Genomic DNA, 27,268 nt, shown 5'->3' on the forward strand with positions numbered 1-27,268 from the left:
AAAATCAAAGAAGGGTCTGGGTCTATGCAACACTAAATTCCCTGAATTATAGAAAACATTTATGCAACAATTTGTGGGGGAAGATGATTACAATTATAAGGTTGGTTAGAAAACGAGTGAATAAGGGCATGTTTTACTTAAAGCACCTGGTAAAATTTCACACTTTTTATGGTCTTTAATTTCAAATGTGAAATTTAAGACTATTCAAGACTTGTCAAGGACCTGCAGTGACTCTGGCTAACAAACTTAAACACAACTGTAGCTTCATTCCAGCCAGGATTTCATCCTGATTATTTTCCTAGTTTTATATTTTTGCTACAACTGTACAACATGCCAGGACAGACTTTTGTGGAGAGACAGCAAGCAGAGGATATAAAAGTCATCCGTGTTTATTTTAGTTTGATCACGCGAGGTTCTTTGAAATCTGATGTTTGGGGAATCTTCACTGTGAGGTCAGCAGGTGTGTGTTCTTCAGTGGTCTGACGGCCTGGCTGAGCCGTGAAGTTTGTATGTGTCCTTATGTCCGTGGTCTCCCATGTGTTTAAAATCATTTACGATTGAAAATCGTGTAGTCTGTGGCCAGCCTTCATCTAACTTCCCTAAAATAGTTTCCCTTTGAAGAACAATGGCCAACTGACAGAGGTAAGTGCAATTTCCTTATTTTGGAACGGGACAGCTCAGCACATTGCCCCATGAATGAGACCAAATGTAGACCAGATGTGGAGTAAACCATGTGAACAATATTAGTGCCCAAAAGAGGTGCCATTGTCTTTAACCAGACTGTCACATGGGTGGGAATTTCACTGAGAAGCAAGAACATAAAGCAGTGTATATACTTATCAACACATAGGGGAAATCAGGTTTGACACACAAAAGTAAGAATATACAGCATGCAATCAAGCTGTCTGGTGTAACTAAAAAAGTGATTGATCTACTAACTAGAGGCAGGCATTCAGCTTGAAAAGCACCATTATTGATAACTTGGCAAATAAAAAAGTTACATGCTGAGGGTTTTAAGTGGTTTGCGCCAACGTGGAGCCTTCAAAAGTAAAAGATGAAAATGGATTCTTCCTGTGAGGATGCAGGAGCGGTACACAACAAAAAGACATCCTATACGCTTCTACAGAAGTTTGAAGTATTCAGACCACCACCACAGCTCGCTGCATTTCAAGACAACAGAAGGAGTTCCATTACAGGACATGAAAAACAAGTAATTAACTTAACATAGAGTCTAAAAACACATCATAATAGCCAGATCTCACTCCTAAAACATCTCTCTGTGAAACAGGGATGGTAGAAGGTTCACTTTACAGCTGCAGTAAAATCATAATGAGGCCTGTGTTGTTCTGGAGCATTTATTGTTGGACATTTTAATAGGCAAACGTTATTACCCATGAACTGCTGTCGTTATCTTTTTTTAGAAGTAGCGACATTACATTTAATGACTGGAAAAAATTACAAAAAAACAAAAGGAGGGGTCTTGATGGGTCAAATACACATGCTTTCATTAGGTCTTCATAATGATGTGAACTTGCTTTACATGTGCTGCAATTTTCACAAACTCTGGAGGGTTTTCCTCTGAATGGGTTCATATATGAGGTGAATACATAATGGTGTACTCCAGGTTTCAGAAGAGGTTTTTACCAAAGGAAGACCCATGCCATAATTTCTATCTTGTGTCCTCAAAATGCCCTAAAAGTGCCTGAGAGCTTGGTAAAAAAACACTCTCAAGTATACCTCATCTTTCCCAGCACTCTCTTCAGTCTCTCCTATGGGTTCTCTTTGCTGTTGTTTTCATGTTGGCACCATAAATAGATGTTTTGTTTCTGGGGGCAGTTAGAGACCATATGCTTGGTTAGTCAGTATCATCGTCTCTACCTAGAGCTTGCATGTCGGTCTCAGCCGGGGTCTGTAGAAGATGGCTATGCGGCAGCAACATGTGAGAGGTAATGGAACTTATAGAGATAAGGGCCATGCTGAGAGCAAGCCATCTGATAAGTGGCAATGAGTCTTTCTCATCACTGGGGTAATTTAGGCCCACTCTTCTTTGCAGAATAGTTTTTAATTCAGCCAAATTAGAGTGTTTTTGAACATGTTTAAGGTCATGCCACAGCATCTACATCAGATCTAGATTTAGATCAGTCTAGACTTTGACTAGACCACTCCAAAACCTTCATTTTGTTTTATTAACCCATCCAGAACTGGACTTGCTGTTGTGTTTTGGATTATTGTCCTTCAGCCTTACCCAAGTGTTCTTAAGCTTGAGGGCAGGAACTGATGGCTGGACATTCTCCTTCAGGATTTTCTGGTAAAGAGCAGAATTCGTGGTTCCAGCATTTGCAGCAAGTCGTCAAAGCTGCCCCAGTCCAGGCCTGGAGAGGTTAATCTGGAGAAACGGGACAAATCCCAGTGGGCTGGGCTGCTCTTAGGGCTGGTAGGGCAGCCGTACAGTGGCATTAAACAGGCTACACTAGCTAAATAAGTCCATATATCAGCTATCAATGCAGCAGAAGGTGCTCTGCTGGGTAGGTACAAGTATAGACATAATATATGTAAACGCCTCATTGACTAACTGGCTGTACGTCAAAGTCGCCGCCATATTGCAAGAGGCAAGTCCGCTACATAAGGCATTAGGAGTAGACAAGGAGTATGTGAGTTGTCGAAATAAAAAGCACAAATCATACTAAATTGATTTTAATGAATAGTTTATACTCAGTGTTACAGAAGAGGATCCTCCTGAGAGCAACCCATTCTTTCACAAATGTTTGTATACAGTCTGCATGCCTAGGTGCTTGATTTTATACACCTGTGGCCATGGAAGTGATTGGAACACCTGATTTCAATTATTTGGATGGGTGAGTAAATACTTTTGGCAATATAGTGTGTCTTGCTCCTGGTCTGCTGATTGTATGGTTGCTGCGTTTACTTTCCTCAACAGTAAATTGGACTCTGGTCCTATAGTTGCAGTCTTGACAGCACAGAATGCTTCAAAACTTAATGCTGTTGTAAAGACGCAACAATGCACCGATGCTTTACACACATCTGTATCACAGAACATTCATAAAATCAGCACACCCTTTAGTTTCAGATAGTCTCATCACTTCAACTACATGGTCACACTCTGAGTTATTGAATTTCATCATGGTTGTAAAAGGGACAGTGATATCAGAGAAAAGTTTAACTTAGAATACTGAATATTACTGCATAATTTTAGAAAATTAGCAACAGACAACGATGATGTTAACACCTTCAATTATGGCTGCCACTGAAAAACAGCCAGCTCTGAGTGGACACAATGAACAGGTGAAGGTAGAAGCTGAATTTTATCACTGTGTAAAGAAATGTCATGCACTGGACCTCGATCTATTCTCACAGCTTGTTACCAAACTTAATACAAAACAGAAAAACAGGAACACTGAGGTCCCTTACAGGCACTTTCCAAATCTGATTAGAGCCCGACAACAGTTTAATGGAAATCTAAAGAGGTCTCTGTTTAGGAAAGACTGAAAGAGTGAGTGCTATTGATCAGTGACACTAACAGAACAAAGCTTTCTGCTGATATAGAGGAAGCTCCTGGATAAGGTTTTGCTTGATGGTTTTAATTTGGATGGTTTTAATGTGTTAAGTCCCATGAAAATTAAGTTTGTTAAGCCATGTTGTTCAGTGAGTGAACATGCAGTGCAGCATTTTAACGTAAGCTTTGATTCAGTGCTATTTCAGAGTCAAAACTTGCTGTTCCAGTCATTCACTCAGATTAAAGAAAAATAAAAGACTTACTTGAAATTATTTTTTATTTACAAAAATTTCCATTTCAGGCACTTGTAAAGAAGCACATTTTAATTTACTCTTCAAGGCCAGGAGTATTTTTGTGGGGCTCTCAGGCTCATATAAATCACCATAATTCTGACAAAGAGCTGGTTTAAAAAAAAGGTTTTCTCTAGCTGACTTAGACAAAATGTTCTAGGATTTATGTCTCATTGCATCCACTCTGTTTTTTTTTCTTGTTCAGTGTTTAACCTCATGGTTTCAGATCAAACAGGTCGAATGAGATTCAACAGACGTTCAGATAATCTTCACTGATGAGCCTTTGATTTAAAGCAGGTTAAAGTGACAAAAACAACTGGTATATAACACTTTAAGTTTCAGCTAAATCTGTGCCAGGGTGAGAATCCTTTTAGAGAGGATGTAACAGGAAAATTCCTTGTGATCATGTCTGCACTTATTCCAAGTCCAACCTTTGATCTATTTTGACAGATTAAGGAGTCAAATCTCACCTTGCCTCTAGTCAACCACCTTTATTTCTCAGTATCTTCCACTCCTGCTCTGGTATCTGTTCAGTCTCAGTCCCATATTGTCCACTCCTGTATATTCTACATTTTTCTTCTGTTGTCCCTCTCTCTTCCTTCAGTCTCCTTTATGGTTGCCACTGTCTTGCAGCTTCAGGATGCTCTCCAAGCGTTTGGCCCTTATTGGTGGCAGCTCATCGTACACATCAAAGCCGAGCTCTGAGTGGCACTGTGGCAGGCGGAAGAGCAGCAAGTGCATCCTCAATACCTGGAGATGAGACGAGGAGAGTGAGAGGAAGGTACTGGCTGTGAAAAGCAGGGACTCCCACCAAGGAGTACTTGTGACTGAGAGGGATAGAGTACATCTGGCAGGGAATAGGAGGAGGCATTGTGGAGGAAAATGGTGCATTAAAATCAGTTACAAAGCAGGAGGTAAGGTCTGAAAAGTTTAGCACAAAGTTACACTAAAATATTAACATGAATGGTTACAAGAAGTGGATAAAAAAATAACTTAAAGTTGGCGAGTGTGGAAAAAAAGATCCAGATTAAAAGGTGTCTAGCCGTTATAGCTGAAAGCATAATGATAAATGGTTAAAAAAAAAGGACAGTGGCGTGGAGTTAAAAAAGGCCACTTTGCTGACCTGATTATAGTGAGAAAAAAAACACCTTTCCATGATGAGGTACTGAATGTAGATACATGAGAATAAAAATAGGTTTCCAAATGTATTATCAGGCTGCAAAATAACACGTCTGAAAAAAGTGCAGGGGGTCTGAATACTGAATGCACTGTATTTTTGCATTGTTGTTGAGTATCACAAAAAATATATTATGGGCAGCTCACCCTGAAAATCTCAGAAAGTTTTCAGGAGTTTTTGTGAACAGAGCTATAGAAAACAGCTTAAAAAGTATGAATAAAGTAATTGTCAAGCAACTGAAATCTTGTTCACATCAAACTGAGCATTTAAAGCTCAGTTTAATGAAATAAAATAATCAGTTGTGCTTAATAAATCCAGTTTAACAATTAAATGAACATATGACATGATGTCAATTGGGGCATTCCAGCTGACAGCTGGTAAGAAGTTACGGAGGCACAAAAAATACTACAGTGCTCCAAAAATTTAGGAAACACTGCTGTTGTGCAAATGGGACAGACAACAGGTGAAAAGGAGAGGCATCACTAGTGGTAGCATGAGACGGCATCTGCAACCCACAGAAGTTGATCAGGGAGTGCAACTCATCCAGAATGGTGCATCCATCCGTGCTGTGGTAAGAAGGTTTGCTGTGTCTCCCAACACAGTGTCAAGAGCGTGGAGGACATACCAGGAGACAGGCCAGTACCCCAGGAGACGTGAAGGGGGTCGTAGAAGGGCAACAGCCCAACAGCAGGACCGCTATCTGCTCCTCTGTGCAAGGAGGAACAGGAGGAGCACTGCCAGAGCCCTACAAAATGACATCCAGCAGGCCACTAACGTGCATGTTTCTGCTCAAACTGTCAGAAACAGACTCCATGGGGGGGTATGAGGGCCAGATGTCCACAAGTGGGACCTGTGCTCACAGCCCAGCACTGTGCAGCCCCATTGGCATCTGTCAGAGAACAGCTGAATTTGCAGATTTGCCATTGGCGCCTTGTGCTCTTCACAAATGAGAGCAAGCTCACACTGAGCACATGTGACAGATGTGAGAGAGTCAGGAGATGCCGTGGAGAACATTCTGCTGCCTGCAACATCCACCAGCATGACCGGTTTGGTGTTGGGTCAGTGATGGTCTGGGGAGGCATATCCTTGGAGGGCCGCACAGACCTCCATGTGCCTGCTAGAGGTTCACAGTGCAGAACTTTTCCTCCATGTTTAAGATGGGATAAAGATGATTACTGAAAATGTACTCAATCAATTTAAGGAGCAATTTCAGGACTGAAATGAGAAGAAAGCTGAATAACAGTAGCAAAGCTATGTTTTACAGAGACTTACGAAAAAAAACTTTTGGATTAACCGCTTATTACATCATCATATCCAAACGCAGCCAAAGACATAAAATATAAATCATGAAGGAACTCAAAGCTTCAATCACCGTAGATCAGCGGTACTCAACCTTACTCTATCCAAGAGCCAAATTGTCTTAAAAATACTACTGCAAGAGCCACAATCCAAAACCAGGGATGTTGGTGGATTATTGTGTTGTTAAATGGGATGCAAAAGGCGACAAAAAAATGCCTAGTGTCAGAAGAAAGGATATTTCACCGATAATATGCATATGTTTTTATTTATGTAAGTTCCACCTGGACTAAAGTCTTTTTAAAATATCAGAATGTGCCGACTTAGAGCTATGAGAAGCTTTTCAAAGAGCTGATGTATTATGGGTGTCTGTTTGGGTATTTATTACCTCTGCCAAGGAGGTTATGTGATCGGCTGGGTTTGTTCATTTGTTCGTTTGTTTGTTAGCAACATAACTCAAAAAGTCATGGACGGATTGTGATGAAATTTTCAGGAAATGTCACAAATGGCATAAGGAAGAACTGATTCTATTTTGGGAGTGATCCAGATCACCGTCTGGATCCAGGAATTTTTAAAAGAATTCTTTACTATTGGGAGATAGGGCTAATGGCAGAGATCTGCGCTGTTACCACTTTACACCAGGAGATGGCGGACATGAGTAACTTTTTCAAAGTTTTGGAGTTTATAGAGTTTGAAAGACACATGCCCAGTCGAGGAGATGAGTCGGAGCACAACAGAGAGAAAGACAGTGAATTGTAGTGAGAATACTCACAATGCTGGAAGGAATAGAGGAATATTCTCCCTCTGCCATGACTTTCAGTCGTCCATTGAGACCATGGTGCTTCCACCATGACAGTCCACACAAAGTGAAGCCAATGCTTTGCCTCACCGTGTCTCCACCCCACCAGGGAGGGAGTAATCGGCAAATTACATTTTGGGAGTCATCCGGATCACCGTCTGGATCCAGGAATGTTTTTAAAGGATTCTTCACTATTGGGAGATAGGGCTAATGGTGGAGGTCTGTGCTCTCTGAGTGCTTTTCTAGTATTTCATATTTGCATATTTACTGTAGTTCTGTGACTCTAATAACTTAAAGGGATTTTTTTCCTCTCATTATTATTGCTTTTAGCTAAAGGGGGAGGGTCTCCATATTGGTCTTTGTCCTGGGCCTCCAAATGGCTAAAACCGTCCCTGCCTCACACCTGCAGCTCCCCCTCATAAACCGTTCTGTCCTGCCACTTTGTTGCTTTCGTTTGTCTGTTTCTGCCCTTTTGAAAATATTTATCATTAGTACGTTTAAGATAAAATAAAACACCCACGTTTGGACAAGTTTTACTCAATTTTACATTATTTAAAAATGTGATCCGTGTGTGTTTGGCTCGTTGATGATGATGCGCATTGCAAAAACCATCATCAAATACGAGTATAGGAGAGCAGTGACAGGAAGTGACTGAAGAAATTTGTTAAAACGAGGGCATTAGACGCTTCACTTTGAACACAAGACAGCACACCTCTGAATTAACTTACTGAAGAAACGTGCCGCCAGCGGACTTCCTCTTTGCTCTTTGACACACGTTCCTCCATCCAGCGTGCATCCGACAGTAATAATAAACAAGTTTTCATTTGAATTTGGCAATTAAAGTCTGTCTTCTTTGTGTGGAATTAGATTATTGATATGACTTATTGCAATAAGTCTTTACTGCTGGCAGTTTTCACCTTTATACAGGATTTCGGGAGGATTTTTTTAAAGTAAGCCTTAAAAGAGCTGCAACTGGTCACTAAAGAGCCACATGTGGCTTGAGAGCCACTGGTTGAGTATCACTCCCATAGATGGAAAAAGAGCAAGGCCAAACAAAAGATGTCTACAATGTGAAACAAGAGACGGAGGAGTATCCGAGAGAGATTATCATAAGAATGTAACATGAGGGGGAGAAAGGGAGAGGAGATCGAATCAGTAAACACATGGCAGTGAATGAAGATCAGAGAGACACACCTCATCAGTCAGGTAGTAGATTTTCCTCAGCATACTGTGTCGAGCTGCTTCCACCTCCTGAAAAAGATGAGGGAATGAAACATCAAAGGTCCTACTGATGTAAGGATGCTCTTTTCCTCTCTGGATGCTTTCTTTGCATGCTAACCTTCAAAGTTCATGGTTCAATCAAAGAGGATGTTGAGACGTTGGATTATCAGGGATTGAAAATCCAATCTGGGCATTTGAGTGTCAAGTGACTGCTCTTTAGCACATGGGTTCACAATATACATTATCAATATGACCTGAGAGACAACCTGATGTTGGAACTCACTTGTCTCTCTTATGCTGATGATGCCCTTACATCATTTCTCATCATCATTCCTCTCTTAAACAGGCTTGGTATCCCTGTATGCTGAGTGCAGCAAATTAAACAAAAGAAAGAAGGCAAATAAACCACAATCTGAGATAATAATGGCGCCTCTACAACAGCTTTTCTCCCTCATTCTGTCACAAACATGCTTTTAAAGCAGTGGCTCTCAACTGGTGGGATGGGATCCAGAAACGCAATGCTGAGCTGTTCTTGGTGAATTGCAAATGAGGCAAAAAACCTACAATGTATGCAATAATGCCAATATTTATCCAATATGTCAATAATTTCAAAAAAATGTAAGATAATATTGATACCGATATATAAATGTAGTTCAGACCTAAAACCTCAGCCTTTAAAATACACTTCAATGTTGACTAACTCAGTCCTTAGCAAGGTTGTTATAGTTAACTCAAACTAAATTACTAAAACTAAAATATGACAATCATTTTAGTTAACTAAAACAAAAATAAAAACAAGGCTCTACAAAAAACATATATCAGCCAACTAAAAGTGGCATGTGTTCTCATAAAACTAACTCAAATTAAATTAGAGACAAAATATCCTTAGTTTAGTCTTTGACACAGGCATACTAACTAACACATCATCTAGGATTTGTTTCAATCACACTGGTTTGCATCCTGCATGAGCTTGTTCATTGCTGAAGTTATAAATATGTCAATTTCAGTATTTAATTTTGGGAGCCTTAGGAAACAAACTTCTGGATTTGTGCATTAATTTTGTGTGCACAGATGAGTGAATAGCTAAAAAACTACTACAACCTTGGTACTTAGAACGTACTTTCTCTCTGTGCAGTTAAAATCTAAACCGATGCAACTATGTCAGACTGCATGGATGATAATAGGATAATAATAGGATGTAAAATCACACAGACTATTTTTGAACAGGCTGCATTCAGGCAGAGTATGAACAGGTTCCCTCTGGTAGGGGGTTTAGCATTCCCTGCTGCAGAATGAACAGGTTCAAAAAGTCATTTATTTGATTGTCTACAAATCAGCACCAATGCATTGGTGCATAATTACATTTCAGTGGTTGATTTTTTTTTTTTTTTTTTTTTTAATTAAAAGTTGGGAGGAAAATTGTGACATGTTGTTTGTGGACGAACTGGTTCTGAGAACTAGATCGCTTTCTGAGAAACATGAGCCAGGTCCAATTTGAAAACAGTCCCCTTTAACTCTATTTTTTTTTGTTTCTTTAGACAAAGATAATAAAAAGAGCCTTGAATTGACCAAATAAAGAGCATTTGGGAGCCAAAAGACCATCTGTTATTAGTGAGCTAAGCCAAAAGTCCTGATCTCTAAAAGAGCTGCAATTCCCATCACTCTAAGCAGGGCAGGAAGGACATATATAAAACCTTGTTTTTTGTTTACTAGTGGATCACTCCAGTTGACAGGGCAGTCCTTAATGCGTGCCAGTGCTTGTTGTGAACCAGTATGTGAATATCTGGTGAATATCAAACTGTTTTTAAGAGGTGTATCGGCACAAACCATTAAGAACTACTACTTAGTTTTCAAATGCCCAAACTGGAAAGAAATCTGTTATAAATACTTGAAATGAACATTAGAAGACCAGGTGAGGCTCTTTCTTCCACAGCTCATTAAAAACAAAGATCTGTTTAGTTAACTCATAAAATCTTTAATATTTTATAATGTTCATATTCAGGGAAAATGACTTTATGCCAGTAAGCCCACTTAATACTTCAAACAAATCGCACCTCCTGTTAAGTGCAGCTGCAGCACCTTCTGGATTTGCTCAGTAATTACACATGTGGCAGTTTGCCTCAAGGTTCACTGTGTCTGATCTAAAAAGCTACAGAGCCCAGGCATTACATGAACCCATAATCAGATCACTTAAGAGGGAGATAGAGCAGAACAACATCAGCAGAGAGACCTGGATCTGTTTTAGAAGCTGTGTTCATAAATCAGAGAAAAACTCCCAGTGGTGACAGAGTTCAATTATTTTCATTCACAGGCCTGTGTGCCGAGTCTACATGTGTTTCCCATGTGGTTCTGTACCTGTGCTGCAGCATCCTGAGAGAAGATGAATGAGTTGACATGAGATAAAGCAACCACATACAAGACGGGACACCAGCAGGGCTTCAGCATTCCCGTCACCAGGGAGCGGAAGTAGAGACGGAGGAGAGGGAGGGAGTCTTCAGGGGGAGACGTGAAGTGCTCGATGGGGATGGAGAGCTTCAAACAAAAAGAGAGAAAGAGGTGATAAATGAATCCTAATCAACTGTTATATGATCTCAGAGTGTTCTGTTCAAGAGACATTCATATTGAAATGACCTCAAAGGCATCTTAAAAAGCTGAAAAATCCTCATGGCTACCTGATCCAAAGTCACTCCCAATGACCTCAACATCCCAACATGCTCTCCAAACACAGCCAGCCTCATGGTGGCGCTGTACCTCCTCTGCAGGGGTAATAGGACCCAGCAGCCAAAGAGTCTGTCTCCAAAGGACACAGCCTCATACTGGGTCAGAAGAGCAGAGAACAAGTCCTGGAAGGAGGCTAAACCAGGAGGAGGGACGTCCAGATCCAAAGAGTTTAGTCTGGACTGCCTGTGAAGATTTAGTTCATCTTAGCCACAGTTCTCTCTCTTTGCTAAATTTAGACTACCCATTTAAAGAAAAAGAACGTTATCCTTTTAATTACCTTGTTAGGAGTCTGAAAAGACCCCAGGTCAGTTTCTGAACGGGTCTCTCCAGGAACATGTCGCTGGAGCATAGGAACACACAGGACAGGCGAGCCAGCTTGGCAACAGGAGGGATCACCTTCATCAAAACAAGAGATTATACGGACAGTTTTATGGCTACTGAGAAACATGAGCACATCATCCCCCCATTTTAGCCTCCCTTCACCTCCCTCTGCATTTTAGAATTGTTTTCAAGATTTTATTGAGGCATTAATCATTAAATGGGCTTTCTCCAACTGATCTCTCTCTTCAAGACTGGAACATTTGGTCTCTACATGTTCAGATGTCTCTCACATCCTCTGTTTTTAAATCAAACCTTAACGAGGTAGTGAACACTTCAACTTTTTTTTCAGCTGTACACTGAAGTATCTGACTGAACTATGATAAAACACATAAATGCTGGTGTTATTGAGCACATTTGCACCAAACTGATAAAAAAAATCTACATTTTATGGCTTTGATTAGCTCAAACAGACATCTGCTTTGAAAAATCTTTTTCAGAAGGCATGGCTTATGTGACGTAGAAACCTACCATCTAGAGTTCATGAAATGGCAATACTTAGGGATAAGTTAAAAAGTAGTAATAAGATCAAATAAAAAAATAAACAAATAAAGCGCTTAAAGATAACTCAGTAAGATATGCTGAAATAGGATCACACAATGCTAAAAGATGAGTCAGAAAAAAATTGCTAAAATAAAATTAAAAACATGAAGATGAGTGTGTAAAATATGCTGAAATAAAATTATAAAAGCTTAAATACAAATCATAAAAATATGCTTAATTAAGATAATAAAATGCAAATGATAAACAATAAACCCTGTCCATGTACCTTTAGTGCCTCCTCCCTCCAGACCTCCAGCAGGAGCAGCCACTGCAGACAGTGGCTCACCGCCTGCAGAGCCCCCTGCGGAAGCTCCTCCACCGCCAACCCCCCACCGTCAGACACCCCGGCTCGCTCATACAGGCTTACAAGTGGCAGGAAAGGCCAATCGGATGGTAGGAAGGGACCTGTGAGCTCTGGGAGGAGGTGAGACTTGATCCAGGGGTTTCGGCCAAGCAGGGCATCCCTGGACGCCAGCATGGACGGCTCCAGGTGGGCCAGGTGAGTGAGGAAGCAGCCTCGTATGGAGGGCAGCTGGACGCAGGCTTCTCTCAGGAGAGATCCCACAGTCTGCAGGGTGGGTGAGCTGTAATGTTGCGTTTCCTCTTGGAGCCTCAGCTCTCCGAGTTCGACAGCCTCAGGTCCTCCGCTGTGGCCCTCTCTGGGAGGTAAAAATAAACAAACTGAGTCAGACTGTAATGAGGAGGAAACAAAGACAACAACATCAACATTAAACTTAATGAAGTCAATGTAAACCTACGATAAAAAGTCTCTGCTGAAGATGATGGTGGACAGAAGTTCATGTGCCAGGAATTCACTGCCAGGTAATAACCATGGAAGAAGAACCAGTGCCACCTGGTGGTACAGTGAAGCATGCTTTGCTACCTCTGGCTCAATGGGAACCTGAGAAAAAGAAATTTAACACAAGATGAAAACCAGATGGAAACACTAAATGTTGGAAAAATCAAAGCTGCCAAAGTGTTAGACTCTCAAGTATTTTTTGAGATTGCCCAAACACATGGATTATGTTAGAAAAAAAAACCATACAGAATTCAACACAGAACATTTCAAAACAAACTTATTAAATCTAAAAACCATTTGCTTACATAATATCTCCCCTGATGTGAAAAGTACTGGCATGTTCGATGTTGACGGTTTCTAATGCTAGGGGCAGAGGAAAGGCTCTGGCTAAAATACGGATGATTCATGCATATTTTCAACTTATTTTTTTCTCTAAACTCCTCATTTTTATTTGGTGCAAATACTTCTATTTAATAGTTTCCTAATTTCTGGTTGATCTGGTTGTACACTTCTTCCCACTTCTTTGTGGATATGTTGTGAACAAAATCATGGTGTTTGACATTTTCTATCGCAACGTGTTAAATACTTTTTGCAAGACTACTGTTGTCATTTGTATAATTATTTTGCAGTGTCTTAAATACATATCAGAAATAAATTTGATACGGATGGACAGACCATGAACAACCCAAAAAGAGCTTATCAATGCAGGACTACATATCATTGCCAAATACAAAAAAAAAAAACTGACAATAATAAATCAATCTAGCTTGTTTAAAAAATACAGTAACATACAGGATCAACTACTTTTTGTGTACATAAAGTAAAGCTTGTGAATGAAAGAAGCATGAACAGCTAATTTCAATTCAAAAAGAAAATATTACTAAGGGTAGATTTTGGAGAGAGCATACCAGTCTGTGTGCAAGCCGGAGCAGGAGGTAGAGGAGGTGGTGTTCATGACGGCGCAGCCAGGCTCTGGTGTGAGACAAGGTGGGAGTAGCCTGACTACAACTCAGCAGGTAACCAAACACAGGCTCTGACAGGAGGAGACCTTTGAACTAGAGAACGGGACAGGAGGTCAAAACGAGGTATCAGTGGTATCATTAAAAACTGCATATGATGTTGTCCATTTTTGTTCTGATATAATTTAAAAAGCTCTTCAGTGAGACTTACTTTGCAGCTGAGACCTTTGTGGATGCCTGTGATGGTCTCCAGAAGGAGACCCAGGCCTGTGAGGAGCGGGAAGGGGGAGCTGGGAACAACCAGGCCTGGACAGTCCCTCCATCCTGCGCAGGATAAACCAGGGAGGCTGGGAATAGTCTCTGGGCTAGTGGAACTGGACTGGATGTTGCACACAACCGATGAAGACCTAGTGTGAGGAAAAAGTCCAAATTCTTATTTTTCAGGTTGTGAAATTAAACTTGCAATCAATTAAATTTCAGAAAAAGTATTACTGAAAACACTACATTCAGAAAATCTTATCTGTTCAACTGCAGTAAGCTGGACTTACTTGAGGTTTTTCATATGGCCCTGAACAACCTGATGTGACAGCAAAGGGAGCAGAACCTCCGACGTTAGTGTCTCTAGTTCCTGGAGGGTCTCGACTGGCTTGAAACAGCTCTGAGGAAGCAAATTATGCCATCGTTATTACAGAGTTTGTAAGCATGCATAGGAATAATATATGTGGGAAGCCACAGGTCGGACTTTTGTCCAGGTTGCTGTCTACAAGGACTACAACCTCATATAAAGATGCATCTCATTAAGTTAGAATATCATGGAAAAGTTTGTTTATTTCAGTAGTTCAATTCAAAAAGTGAAACTCAGTTATTATATAGATTCATGTCACACAGAGTAAAAAAATTTAAAGTCTTTATTTTCATTTTAGTTCTGTTATGGAAGTCCAGGTTGTTTGATGGCAGCCTTCAGCTTGTCTGCATTTTTTGGTCTGGTGTCTCTCATCCCCCTATTAACAATATCCCATAGATTCTCTATGGGGCTCAGGTCTGGCAAATTTGCTAGCCAACCAAGCACAGGAATATCATGGTTGTTTAACCAGCTTTGGTACTTTCGGCAGTGTGGGCAGGTGCCAAGTCCATAAAGCTTGTCAGCAGATGGAAGCATGAAATGCTCTAAAACTTTCCTGTTAAATGGCTGCGTTGACTTAGGACTTCAAAAAACAGTGGACCAACAGCAGCAGATGACTGGCAACCCAAATCATCAATGACTGTGGAAACTGAAAACACTTAACTGAAAGGACCTGTGACTCTGTGCCTCTCTGATCTTCCTCCAGACTCTGGGACCTTGATTTCCAAATGAATTTCAAAATTTACTTTCGTCTGAAACAGGACTTTGAACCATTGAGCAATGGCACAGATCTTTTTCTCCACAGCCCAGGTGAGACGCTGATGATTTCTCTGGTTCAGGAAGTGGCTTGACAAGAGCAATGCAACAGTCGTAGCCAAATTCCTTGATACGCCTGTGTGTGGTGGCTCTTGATGAACTGACTCCAGTCTCTGTCCAATCCTTGTAAAGTCCCCCCAAATTCTTGAAAGAGTTTTGCCTTACAATCCTCTCAAGGCTGCAGTTATCCCTGTTGCTTGTATATCTTCTTCTACCACTCTTTAATATAATTGTGAACAGCCAGCTTCTTCAGCAATGACCTGTTGTCTTACCTTCCTTATGGAGGGTGTCAGTGATTGTTTTTTGGACATTTGTCAAGTCAGCAGTCTTCCCCATGACTGTGTAAGCTACTGAACCAAACTAAGGGGCTATTTAAAGGCTCAGGAAAGCTTTGCAGGTGTTTCAAGCTAATAAGCTAAAGTCTGACACCATTAGTTTACAATATTGAACATTTTCACAACATCCTGATTTCATGAGAAACTGAATTTTGGGTTTTTATTATCAGTAATCCATAATCATTCTAAATAAAAAAAAATACAAACACTTTAAACATTTCACTCTGTGTGTAATAAATCTATATAAGAGTTTCACTTTTTGAATGAACTTGTGAAACAAATTAACTTTTCCATGATATTCTAACTTATTGAGATGCACCTGTATATGGGTCATGATCTCACCACTAGGCCATTGGTGCCCCAGTATAACTCTAAAATCCCTATTTTTGTTTATTTTATGATGAAGTTGTGCTTAGTGTGGTAAAGCAGAAAGTTTCACCCCTTTATTTCTGTGAGATTTCCTCAAGTATTTGTGATTCGATATCATTTTTTCAGACGTTAAGAAATAACTGTAGATTCAGAATAAAAAAGTATGATTCTTCTATAGAGAATCTAGAGGACAGAGAACCAAGCAAAGAGTTGTACCTGAATGGAGAGCTGATGGTAGTAGGCTTCTAGATATATAAGGTAAACTGGTATCACAGCCAAGCTGCTCTCTGTCCGAACTGGATCATCAAGACTCTTTACAAAGGTTTTCAAATGTCCCACCAGAGATGCCTGCAACCCTGCAACATGGGCCCATGACACCGGAGGAGGGGGAGGACACTCCTCTCCCTGTGAGCTGGAAAAAAAAGAAGGTAACAAGCAGCTAAAAGGATTCAAGTGTCTTGTAGTTGAATGGTCTCACGATTCATACCTGACGAGGCCGGCCTGCAGCTCCTGATGGCAGCCAGCGGTGTGTGTGACCTGTGTGAGCAGACAAAGCAGAGCCTGGACCCGCTGAAGGTGCAGGGGCCACAGAGGATCTGAGGGGTCCAGGGCCCTGTGGACTGACTGCAACGCCTTTGCCAAGCTTAGATACAGGTCTCTATGGAAAAATGAATGATAACATGTTGTCAGGGTACTGTACAGTGTTAACACTGGCTCTATATTTAGGCATGTTTTCACTTGCATGTTTGTTTCGTACTCCTTCTTTCTCTCACTTTATATATTGACCTACATGTATAACTGACAGGCCTGACCGTAGCTGGCAGCCACAGCCCACAGCCTGAAGGCCTCAGTTGTGATCCTGAGGGCTTCGGCTGGTTCCAGCAGCAGCTCACTGGGCTCAGCACTCAGCAGACATGACAGACGTTCCCTCACTCCAACAGAGTTTAACTGAGGAGAAAGATGCATGGTTCATCTGTTCATACATGTGGGAATGATGAAATAAGATTGAAAAGAATGAAATATTGCTTATAATTATGTACTTATCGTGAACACATGTTAAAAAATTACTCAAAAAGATATCAGAAACAGATCTTGTTGCTTTAAAATAAAAGGGTGACATCATTTTGCCTCTTTGTAGTCATGATGAGTATTTTTCCCAAAAAAAAAAAACAACCATAATAAATCCCAGATTTTAGATGTAGGCCCATGAGTATTTTTTTTGGACATAACAATTTTTATTATTGCTAGAGACATGCAACCAAAGAGCTTGATTAAACTCAGGTCAGCTGAAGTGTAAGGCTCTGTAGTTCATATTAAAATATACAAGTGAATCTCAGTAAATTATAATATTATCAAAAAGTTTCTTTTTACAGTAATTACAATTAAAAAAGGAAACTTCCAGATATTATAGATTAATTACCCACAAAGTATTCTTTAATCTTGATGGTTACGGCTCAAATGACTGTGGTTGTGAACCAGAGCCAGAGTAAGAGAATAAAGACCTAGAAAAACAATGCAAATGAGACTTTTCCGACTTATTCTAATATCCTGAGATACGTTTTTTGATTCTTGTAAGACATAAAGATTCAAACAAAACAAACCTTTAAAATATTTCATTTATGCATAATGAATCTGGAATTTATAGAAGTTTCACTTTTGGAATTTAATTATCATAAAAAATGAACTTTTTCATGATATTCTAATTTACTGAGATGCACTATTATAGAGGTAAAATAGCTGTGCTATGGTGTACCCACAGACCTGTGAAGTTTTGCTGACGTGCTTTATGACGCAAACGTATAAAATGATGAGTAAAGACTGGATCTGCACGCTTCAGACACATCTGAATATCTGAATACTGTGATATCTCAACAGCGGCTTTAGTCAGCAACAAACCCAGCAAAGCACTTACGAGTCGGGCGCAGGCATGTCTCCCTGACGTGGCTAAAACTCTCAACAACTTCATGGCAGAGGCTAGTGGCAGTCCGTACACAGATGGAGGAAGAGGCGAGGATGGAGCCACCCACGAAGTAGGAAGGAACTCTGACATTACTGTCTCCATCAAGCGAGGGCAATCAAGCACCTAAGAGGGTATTTTAAACAATTATGGCCAGAATTTGTAAAGGAATTCAAATAATAGCCAGTGAAAATTTAATGTGATTTAAGGGCAGGAAGTGTAGCTGTAAGTGAAAGTGTACAGTTGTAACCTGGGTGGAAGATGAGGAAGAGTGCCGAGCGATACGAGTCAAGATCTCCAGGACATCCTGGACCACTCGTGGAGATGGTCGAACCACTTCCAGGATGTAACGCAGCCTAGGGAGCAGCTTTATCTTTAACAGACCCTGAAACACACACAACAAAGCACATATTTAAACTTCCTCATGAATCTTAACATAAGGAAAATTACTTGTATCGTATATAAAAGTTAATTATTATTTGCCTTGACAGCATCCTGCCTGGCCACATCATGATCACTCTTCTTCTCTTCCTTCTCCTTGGCTGTCTCTCTCATATTTTCCGGCAATCCTTCATCTTCCTCATCTTCCTCTTCTTGAGCAGATGGTAGCAGAGGGAAGGAGGCCAGACCGCGAAACCAGGAGAAGGTGTGATCCAAACACTCCTGACAGGGTGAAAAAAATGACCAATTCTTCTATGGAAGGTGTGCATCAGGGTAGGGTATTCTTTTTCTTATAACTCAAGTTCATAACGCTGCATTGCCAACATATTCTGTCATTACTGATGGATTTAGGTGGGACTTCAACTTCGGTAATTACTTCATAATTCAAATTTAGTGCACATCTGGGGAGAAACCACTCCAAACATTTTAATAAAAAAACTAAGGTGCATTACTTCATCCTCTGCACACACAAGCAGAGCTCTCAGTGCATGCACAGCAGCAGACATCACTCCCTCCACCCCGTCATCTAGTGCAAAGCGGAGCAGGAACAGCAGTCCAGCGTCCAGCAGGGTGGAAATCACACTGCCCGTCAGGACTGACACGTACTCTCCTGCTCGAGCCTACAGGGGGAGAAATAAGTGACTACAGACATATTCTTCTACAGATATCTGCCATCCTGTATATGCTTTGTTTGCAGACCTTTAAGAGGATGTGGGCCAGAGTGCTGAGGGCCAGGCTCCTCTGCTGGTTGACTTGACTACGAGACAGCAGGAAGAGTTCCTGCAGGGAGTAACCTGCCCGCTGGAATAAAAACAATATCAAGCATCAAGAAAATGTGTCCACTTATTTTCTCAGGATCTCTCTCTGCAGATCCAATCTTTTGAATATAAATGAAAACAAACAAACAAAAACATGAAGCTGCAATGTATAGTTTATTAAAGACTAATAAGTCTTTTGTGGTTTTATTTTATTTTTGTGCTGACTGACCTCAGGCTCCTCTCCATGATGGTGCAGACCTAAGTGTGTGGGCAGATCCTGAGTGGGAGGAATCAAGGTCCCTGCAAAGTCAAAGCGAGCCTGCATGGCCTGTAGGGAAAACAGAACCACAGAGTGTGGTATTTCTCCTTGCAAAGAGGCTTGAGTGCAAAAAATAGGATACATTTATTTTAAAAATCAGAATTATCGCCCTACCATCTTGGTTCCTTTCTTCCTCGGAGGTGGTAAATCTCTCATCCACTCCAGTTTCTCTGGCTCCAGCTTGTTCATGTGAACCCATTCTTTCTTAGGCTTCACAGGCAGATCATCCACTAGATAAAACAACAATGGACAAGAATGCACAATAAATTAAATGCTAAAAAATCAATTACGGCAAAAGTTTTTCCCCTTTTACTCTGCAAAAACAGCCAATATTTTTACTTTCTTTGAATATAATGCATTATGAAATTATAAGAAAAAGTTCTTTAAGGGGCTTGTAATTTATATATTTCACAGCGTGACAGCAACATATAATTTCATATCATGTCAATAAATATACAAGACAATATGCAGGTTCATCTCAATAAATTAGAATATCACTAAAGAATTCATTTATATCAGTGGTTTGATTTACAAATCAGTGTGAAATCTTTAAAGGGTTAATCCTACTACTTTACTGGCAGCATGCCTGTCTGTGTTGATTTGCACGCCACCCCATTGCACCAATTGTCCTTGATACCCTTCACTTTTTAGGTGTCCCGGTTCAAAAATGGTGCCATAAAAAATATCATAAGTCAGTACAGATTTTTAATAAAATACTAAAATTTCAAATTTGGGGACTTCCTCTATGTTATGAAGTGACTGTGGACTGTTATTGCATCTTCCTGCCAACAGAGGGCACCAGAGTAATAAAAAGTGTGGGTGATTACGTGACAGAACTGAGAAAGCTGGCGCAGGGCTGTGACTTTGGTGATTTGTTGACAAAAATGTTGGGAGATTGTTTGATCTGTTAAGACAGGATAGAGTGGAGGCTGCTGCCGGAGGATGGACTGACTTTGAAAAAGCACTTATAACTGTCTAAGCAATGGAGGCGGCAAACAGGGGCATTGTGGATTTACATAGCATGGAAGAACCTGGTAAAACAACTGAGCAGTGGACAAGGTCAGCGACATATACCAAAAGCTAGGGTTGTTCCAATCCCGATACCAGTATCGGAAACACATCCGAAACTGCTTAAAATGCAGATATTGGTAACGGCGAGTACAAAAGTTTATGCACCGATCCGATACCTTTTGGTTTAATTTTATATTTTGCTTTCTGTAGCCGTGCTAACTGTTAGTGCTATAATCCGCTATTCATGCCTTTGAATCCTGCATGGGAGCATTTTCAGCGAGCCTGGAATTCATGTGTCTTTTAGGGACTTTAATGATTAAATCCACGCCAGTAAACCTGATATGAACGTCTTTTAATCCATTTTAATCGAATTACGATCATTTATTACCGCTAGCTTGAATGCTAACCACCATATTGTTTCTCTCTGTGAGTGTCTGTCAGCCAATGGCAGGCTGTTCCGTAATCATGTGATGCTGCCCAAAATAGCAGAAAGGAGAGATAAGAGTTCAATGCACTTTTTGATTTATACAACTGTATACATTAAATACATATCTGTATACAACAGTTGTTAATATGTGAGTTGTAAGTTTTATATTGTATTTGGTAAAGTGCAATAAAGTTTGTATTAAAAAAGAGTGACAGGGAGAGCTTGTGATGCAGCCCCCTTTATTATTGTTATTTTAATATTTAGCAGTACAACTTAATAATCAGCAGAAAAACAACTTTAGGGTCACAGAGATGCTGTACATTATGATTCTATTTGTTGAGCCATATCCTAAGTCAAATATAGGCTGCCCGATACCTAAAACCTTGGTTTCAGGATCGTATCGGGAAGGAAAAAATGGAATCGGAACATCCCTAACCAAAGCCCCAGCTGGACATTACAAAACGCCACAGATGCGGTGGAGAAAACCACCTGGTGAAAGACTGCAGGTTTGCCAGTGAAAAATACCACAACTGTGGAAGAGTGGGGCGGATAAAAGGCCCTGCAGAAACAAAACAGGGAGTAAAGAAAATACTACACAGTTTAAGGGGGAGAAAAAAGAATGAAAAGAGAGCTAACCTCATATAGGATGAAGGGGGAGAATGAAGAAGTTTTCACTATATTTAACATTTAATTCTTCTCACACTGGAACAATTATTTTATCAAATTAATAGAAAGTTGAATGGAATAAAAAAGTGTGATAGAAAAAGATGCGTGAATCACGCAAAAGGAGCCCAAAGCAAGTATTGAGTGCATATAAATGAACATTTCTGTATTAAAAATCCTTTTAATTGGTCTTATACAATATTGTACTTTTTTGAGATACTGAATGTGGGGTTTTCATGAACTGTAAGCCATAATTGTGAAAATTAAAAGAAATAAAGACTTACTATTTTTTATCCTGTGTGTGATGGATCTATACAACACATGGGTTTCACTTTTTGTATTGAATTACTAAAATAAATTTACTTTTTCAAGATACACTAATTTATTGAGATGCACTGGCAATACAGAATTAGTCATCATGACAATAAGTTTAAGTATTTAGTTCATGCTGTGATAACTAAAGATTTTAATAACAAAAATTATTAGCTCAAACCATCTCAAAAGCAAGTACATTTTACAAGCATAAAAAAACAACCTTAGTTCCTAAACCTATGGTTGACTGATTTATGGCTATCTATTCTGATCTTTAATCACTGACATAATTCACTGAAAGGGAAATCAGAGGATGCAAAAATGAGTCCTTCTCCAGAGCAGCATAATTACAGAAAACAGCTTTGCTCCTTTAGCTTTTCTCTGTGAAACAGAATATACTGATGTGTAAGATCTGTCTTTATTTGATCCATTAGCTCCACTTTCATCAGGACTCAGTTTTCTTTTAAATCTGCAGGAACTTAATTGCAGAGAGTGCCTTCTTCTGGCTCAGTCTGCTGACAGACTAAAGTTAATGATCAGCTTAAACGTCTGGATATTAGCCGGCAGTTTCATCCCACATTATTTATATAAGCTTGAGAACGTATGCTTGGGAGACGACGGATAGGAAAATGAAGTGAATGAAGGAAGCCGCAGACAGACTACTGTGATGGCCTTTTTGGTGGTGAAAAAATATTTTTGTCTTATATTAACTGCTGGGGTATATTAGGGACGCATCTCTCTTTAAAATGCATCACAACTTTAATATTTTGACACTCCCTGCAGCAGGATTACAGGCCTATTGATGCAAATAATCCATAAAAAGTGAATGCTGTTGGTTTGTGATTATCTCCAGCACCAACAACTGAACAGGAAAAGTAAAAGTGGTACAAGTTGTTTTTTTTACATCCATCATACCCCTCACAGCCTGTGGCGGTGGCATTTCCTCCTCCTCTCCCTCCATCTCTTCTTCTTGGGGATTCACAGCAGCACTGGAGTCAGACTTGTCAACAGGAAAGTTTCCCTCGCTGATTTTGCCCCCGGGCTGTTTGGACGGGGAAGCAGAGGACGGGGCGCTCTGGGCTTTGCGAGATCTAACAAACTCGACCAGCCTCGGATCTGGGAAGCAGAAATAATTGTGTTATACACAGTAGGATCAACAAGATGAAAAAAATGTAAGGATACAATCTAAGTGCATACTATTTCTTTATGTCTATACATATATTTTAAACTATCTATCATGTAGACATTTTCTTACCAAGATGTGCTAGGAGTTTCTTCTGCTCCTGGAGTATCTCATTCTGAGACATGGCCTGGATCTCAGCCTGGTTCTCCATGTGAATCCTCATGGTTTCTGTTGGGCCGTCTGGGCCCTGAAGACCCTGACCAGACACAAGCCTAGAACCTGAGACTACAGAGAGACAGCGACGATAAAGGGAGAAGGAGAGAGGAAAACAAATCAGACATAAATATATATATACGTGACATGTGTTACTCTTGTTACTTTTTTTTTGTTTATGCCAACTTTCAAGATCTGGATTTTTCTGTTTTTTCCCTTTTATTTGCAATTATTCTTGTTAATCTTGCATTTTTAAGTCTGAATTCAGTTCATGGTAGGCCTGACTACTGATGGTTTTTTTCCACTATATACTACTGGATCCACTTGTCTCAACTCTGCTCATTTATTTTATCTTTTAGCTCCATGAAGCATCATTCCTGTTACTTTCTTGCCATGACTTCTGGTGTGTTTCCAAATACCCATACTAGAATAAACTAGACTAGATATTGACTAGTCTGAGAGTATCACAACCAGGAATATCATGAGTGGGATGTCTGATGCAGGAATCAAACCCCTCTGGTTGTTTGCATCATATTGCTGTAGGAATTCCCAAACTGCCTGCCTACATTAAGGAGGTATTACTGAAGTAAACAACTGTGATACTCAAACTGTGGCTCTTTTGTGAGTAGTTGTGGCTCTTCTAATACCTACTTGTAAAAAAGAAAAGATATTCCCAGAAAATATTTGATTGATTTCAAGCCAGGTTAATGTCTTAATTTCCTTTAAGGTAAGAGGAAGAAGTATAGAGTTGAGTTTAGATTCATCACTAACTGAATGCTTGTTATATCTCTCCTGTAAAAACTATATATAGATATATATATATATATACGACCCCTCAAGCTTAGCTGTGTCAACCAATCAGTCACAACCACTACTAAAATGCAGGAGCCCATCTTCAACTGTATCTAGAGTTAAAAAAAAAAAATCTCTTTGCTCTGACAATAGCAGTGAGTGGCAGACACGTGACAGACATCTGTCTCGAGTGGCACACACGAGACAGACATCCTCTTCCTTCACTCAAAGCAACTATGCTCCCAAACTTCTGAGCATGTCCTGTTTGTTAAAACTAGTAATCCACTGTTGAAAAAACTGTTGAAACTTGGTTGGCTAGTTATCTAACTATATCATAATGGTTACAGTACGTCGTGTTTAAGGCCAGCTCAGTAAAAATACTTTAAGGCAAATTTAAAAATGTCATCATGGTGCTTTTAAATGTAATTTCATTAAAAAGAAAATGTAGGTTTTGGCAAGAAACTTAAATAAATTCCGTTTTTAGGACAAGAAATGTGTTTTCTCAACATAAAACATATATTACAGGTTAAATTATGACCTGTTTAACAAATTAACACAAGCTCAATCTATCTTAACAGTTCTTTTAAAATGTACAGTATAGTCTTATCATTCCACCTAAAGCAAAAAGTAGCAGTACTGATATCATTAAGGGTATCAATATGACTCATGATTAATCATCCCTTATTGCACTATACTAAATGCTTTTCATTCCTTATGAAACTACAACAATTAGCCCTGCTCTTCTGTGCAAACTCCTCTGCAAGGGAGGAAAGGGACATTTTTGAATCACAGCTCTTGCAAAAATCAGTATCAGAGTCAAGCTGACAGCGCATATGAAAATGCATATTTTAATTTCTTGAGTTCTTCTCTCTCGCTTTGTTAAAACACCTGTCTTTTAATGTGCTATTGCATTATTAATTATATAACATCTAATATTATCATAATAATCTGTCTTAAACCTACTTACAGATATCTGCGGCTTCACTCTGGTCTGTATCCATTCTTGTCTCAGGAGGCAGGCTCTGCTCTCTGTGCCCAGATGTCTGAGCAGCTTCAGGTGCACAGTGCAAAGGTGTCTTTCCCTCCTTCATTCTCTGAGCTGCGATCTGCTGTGCAAAGATACTCTTCTTTGGGCCCACTGAGGACACTGGCACCTGGTTAGAAGTGATAAATGTAGAAAGTTTAGATGAAAGTCCAACAGCACAGTTCTCAGCAAAAATCAATGACAGCCAAGCACTGACTGCAAACAACAATCACATTACCAATATTATCACTGTTTTCAACAATAACACTTCCGACTCTACTTAATATGATTTATACTGTCTAGCAGTTGCATTGCTTCACTTTTCTGCACAATAATAAGCAGGTTTTGAAAAAGGACAAATAATATTCATGCACATCTCTTAAAATTTTAATCTTACACTTTGTTATTATCACCTAACATCTTCAGTTACAAACCTTAATAAGTACATTTCTTTAAACAACATTAATTATGCACATAGAGAGAAGCTGCTTTTCTTTCATGTTTATGTCCATAGTGTTTTGCCATTTTAGAAAACCAATGCTTATAAATGTTAAGGCTAAGAAATGCCATCATTATGAATGTCTTTTTACCTGACTACTGGTTTCTGAGCGATGCATTACTCTGGGGAAAGCCATTCCTGTGAGAGCTGGTAGAGATATCGGAGTAGAAGTGGTATCTCTCTCCTAAACAAAGAATAATGTTAGAAATCAGTTGATGAAATAACATGATACCAGGCGAGTACACCTCAATAACTAAGACAGAAACCTGAACAACATTTTTTCCATGTGATTCCAACTTTTATGTTTAATAGATAATTTTATTAAAACACTTACTACAATCCTGGAGAGAACAGCACTGATGTGAGTGTCATGTCTGTCCAGCCTCTCCTCTGCGTCATCCTTCTCAAAGGTGACCCGGCTGGCTTTGAAGCGAGATTTCTTTGGAGGTGCTGGTGTCAGGGATGGAAGTTGGTCTGGAAGATCTAAACAAAGCATACATTGAACATTAACTTACTTATAAACTGTTAGCTGCTACATTTTTTCACAGATATTTCAGGAAATATGTGATTTGTACCCTCTTACCTTCTATACTGACAACATCCCGCTGTTCTCCATCGCACACCCCGTTTTTATCGCCCTCTCCTCCTCCAGCCTCCCCTCTCCTTTTGTCAGGTCTACGGACCACATTGGCAGCAGACGGAGCCCCAGAGGTCAGAAACCGCTCCTGCTCTCTCAGGAGGTCAGCCTCAGAGTCAGTTGGCTTGGGACGTCGTAACATCCCGCTGAAAGATACAGAGGACAGTCACAAACTAGAAAAGCACTCAGAGCGCAGACCTCCACCATTAGCCCTATTTCCCAATAGTAAAGAGTCCTTTAAAAAAATTCCTGGATCCAGAAGGTGATCCGGATCATTCCCAAAATCTGATCAGTTCTTCCTTATGCCATTTCTGACATTTCCTGAAAATTTCATCAAAATCCGTCCATAATTTTTTGAGTTGTGTTGCTAATAAACAAACTAACAAACTAACTAACAAACCCTGCCGATCACATAACCTCCTTGGTGGAGGTAATTAGTCCGCTGGTGTTTAATTAGATTTTTTTGGGGGGGCGGGGGTCTTGGTGGGTGCACGGGAATGTTTTTACGCCACTGCTTACCATTTATATGCCACTTTAGCTTCGATTGGAATTTAAAAGTTGTTGGTGTTTCGGCTTAACCGTGTCCATATTAATGGGCGACCTACAGTCGGATACACTTATCGTAGTCACAACACATGTTGAACACTTAAGAGCCCCAGAGAATGCGTATTGTGCTCGTTTTGCGTTACGTGGTGTACTTTTTAAACATATGTGTAATGAAAAAGTCAGCAAGGAGGAAGTCATTTACACTCTTAAGCATCCATGTAACTGATACATACAGGTGCATTCCATGGAAAGGCACCAGTTAACATGGTAACTTTTGAAGCCGAAACATTGGCAAACACGGCTAATCTTGAGGCGATCTAGTATCGTTTACAGAGTGTAAAGTTCAACATAAAACAGCCGTCTTAAAACTGTTTAATATATTTTTTCCCGTATATATCATCTCTACTACCATGCTTTAGCAATATCACGTTTGTGAAAGTAAACATCCGACACGCACTTGCAGTGTGTGTAACGTAATGTAAGTACATGCTAGCTTGCGGAGCCTGAAGTCTCTAACGTCATTCTAACGCTTTAATTATTCACAAAGAAGAGAAACATTATAACAGTGTGAGCGCCTTTGCATCTTCAAAATATGTTTAAGCTGTATGTGGTGGTGGCTAACCTTATGTGAAGCTCTAGATCCGTGTGGCTGGGCTGAACAAAATACTCTAAGACAACACGGAAGAATTTTAATGTTACACCAAAGT

At 39.9% G+C, this 27,268-nt stretch overlaps 1 protein-coding gene across 1 annotated transcript; it reads right to left on the reverse strand.

Annotated features, from left to right (window-relative positions):
• Window positions 1-3,773: 3,773 nt before the first annotated feature.
• rpap1 (RNA polymerase II associated protein 1) lies at window positions 3,774-27,230 on the reverse strand. Its single transcript, XM_041812626.1, has 27 exons — window positions 27,184-27,230; window positions 25,962-26,161; window positions 25,713-25,861; window positions 25,470-25,562; window positions 24,823-25,009; window positions 22,983-23,135; window positions 22,643-22,843; window positions 19,429-19,544; window positions 19,225-19,323; window positions 18,937-19,038; window positions 18,690-18,857; window positions 18,280-18,459; window positions 18,047-18,181; window positions 17,752-17,922; window positions 16,630-16,787; window positions 16,327-16,497; window positions 16,056-16,251; window positions 14,246-14,355; window positions 13,909-14,104; window positions 13,647-13,793; window positions 12,698-12,840; window positions 12,166-12,598; window positions 11,296-11,414; window positions 10,970-11,201; window positions 10,653-10,829; window positions 8,271-8,327; window positions 3,774-4,554 (listed from the first exon to the last, which is right to left on the reverse strand). Exons 2-27 carry the CDS (start codon window positions 26,155-26,157, stop codon window positions 4,405-4,407), a joined length of 4,239 nt encoding a protein of 1,412 aa, XP_041668560.1. The 5' UTR covers window positions 26,158-26,161; window positions 27,184-27,230; the 3' UTR covers window positions 3,774-4,404.
• Between the last annotated feature and the right edge of the window lie 38 nt (window positions 27,231-27,268).

This window comes from Cheilinus undulatus, linkage group 18 (genome assembly GCF_018320785.1).
Source record: "Cheilinus undulatus linkage group 18, ASM1832078v1, whole genome shotgun sequence".
In the NCBI taxonomy this organism is placed as follows: Eukaryota; Metazoa; Chordata; class Actinopteri; order Labriformes; family Labridae; genus Cheilinus; species Cheilinus undulatus.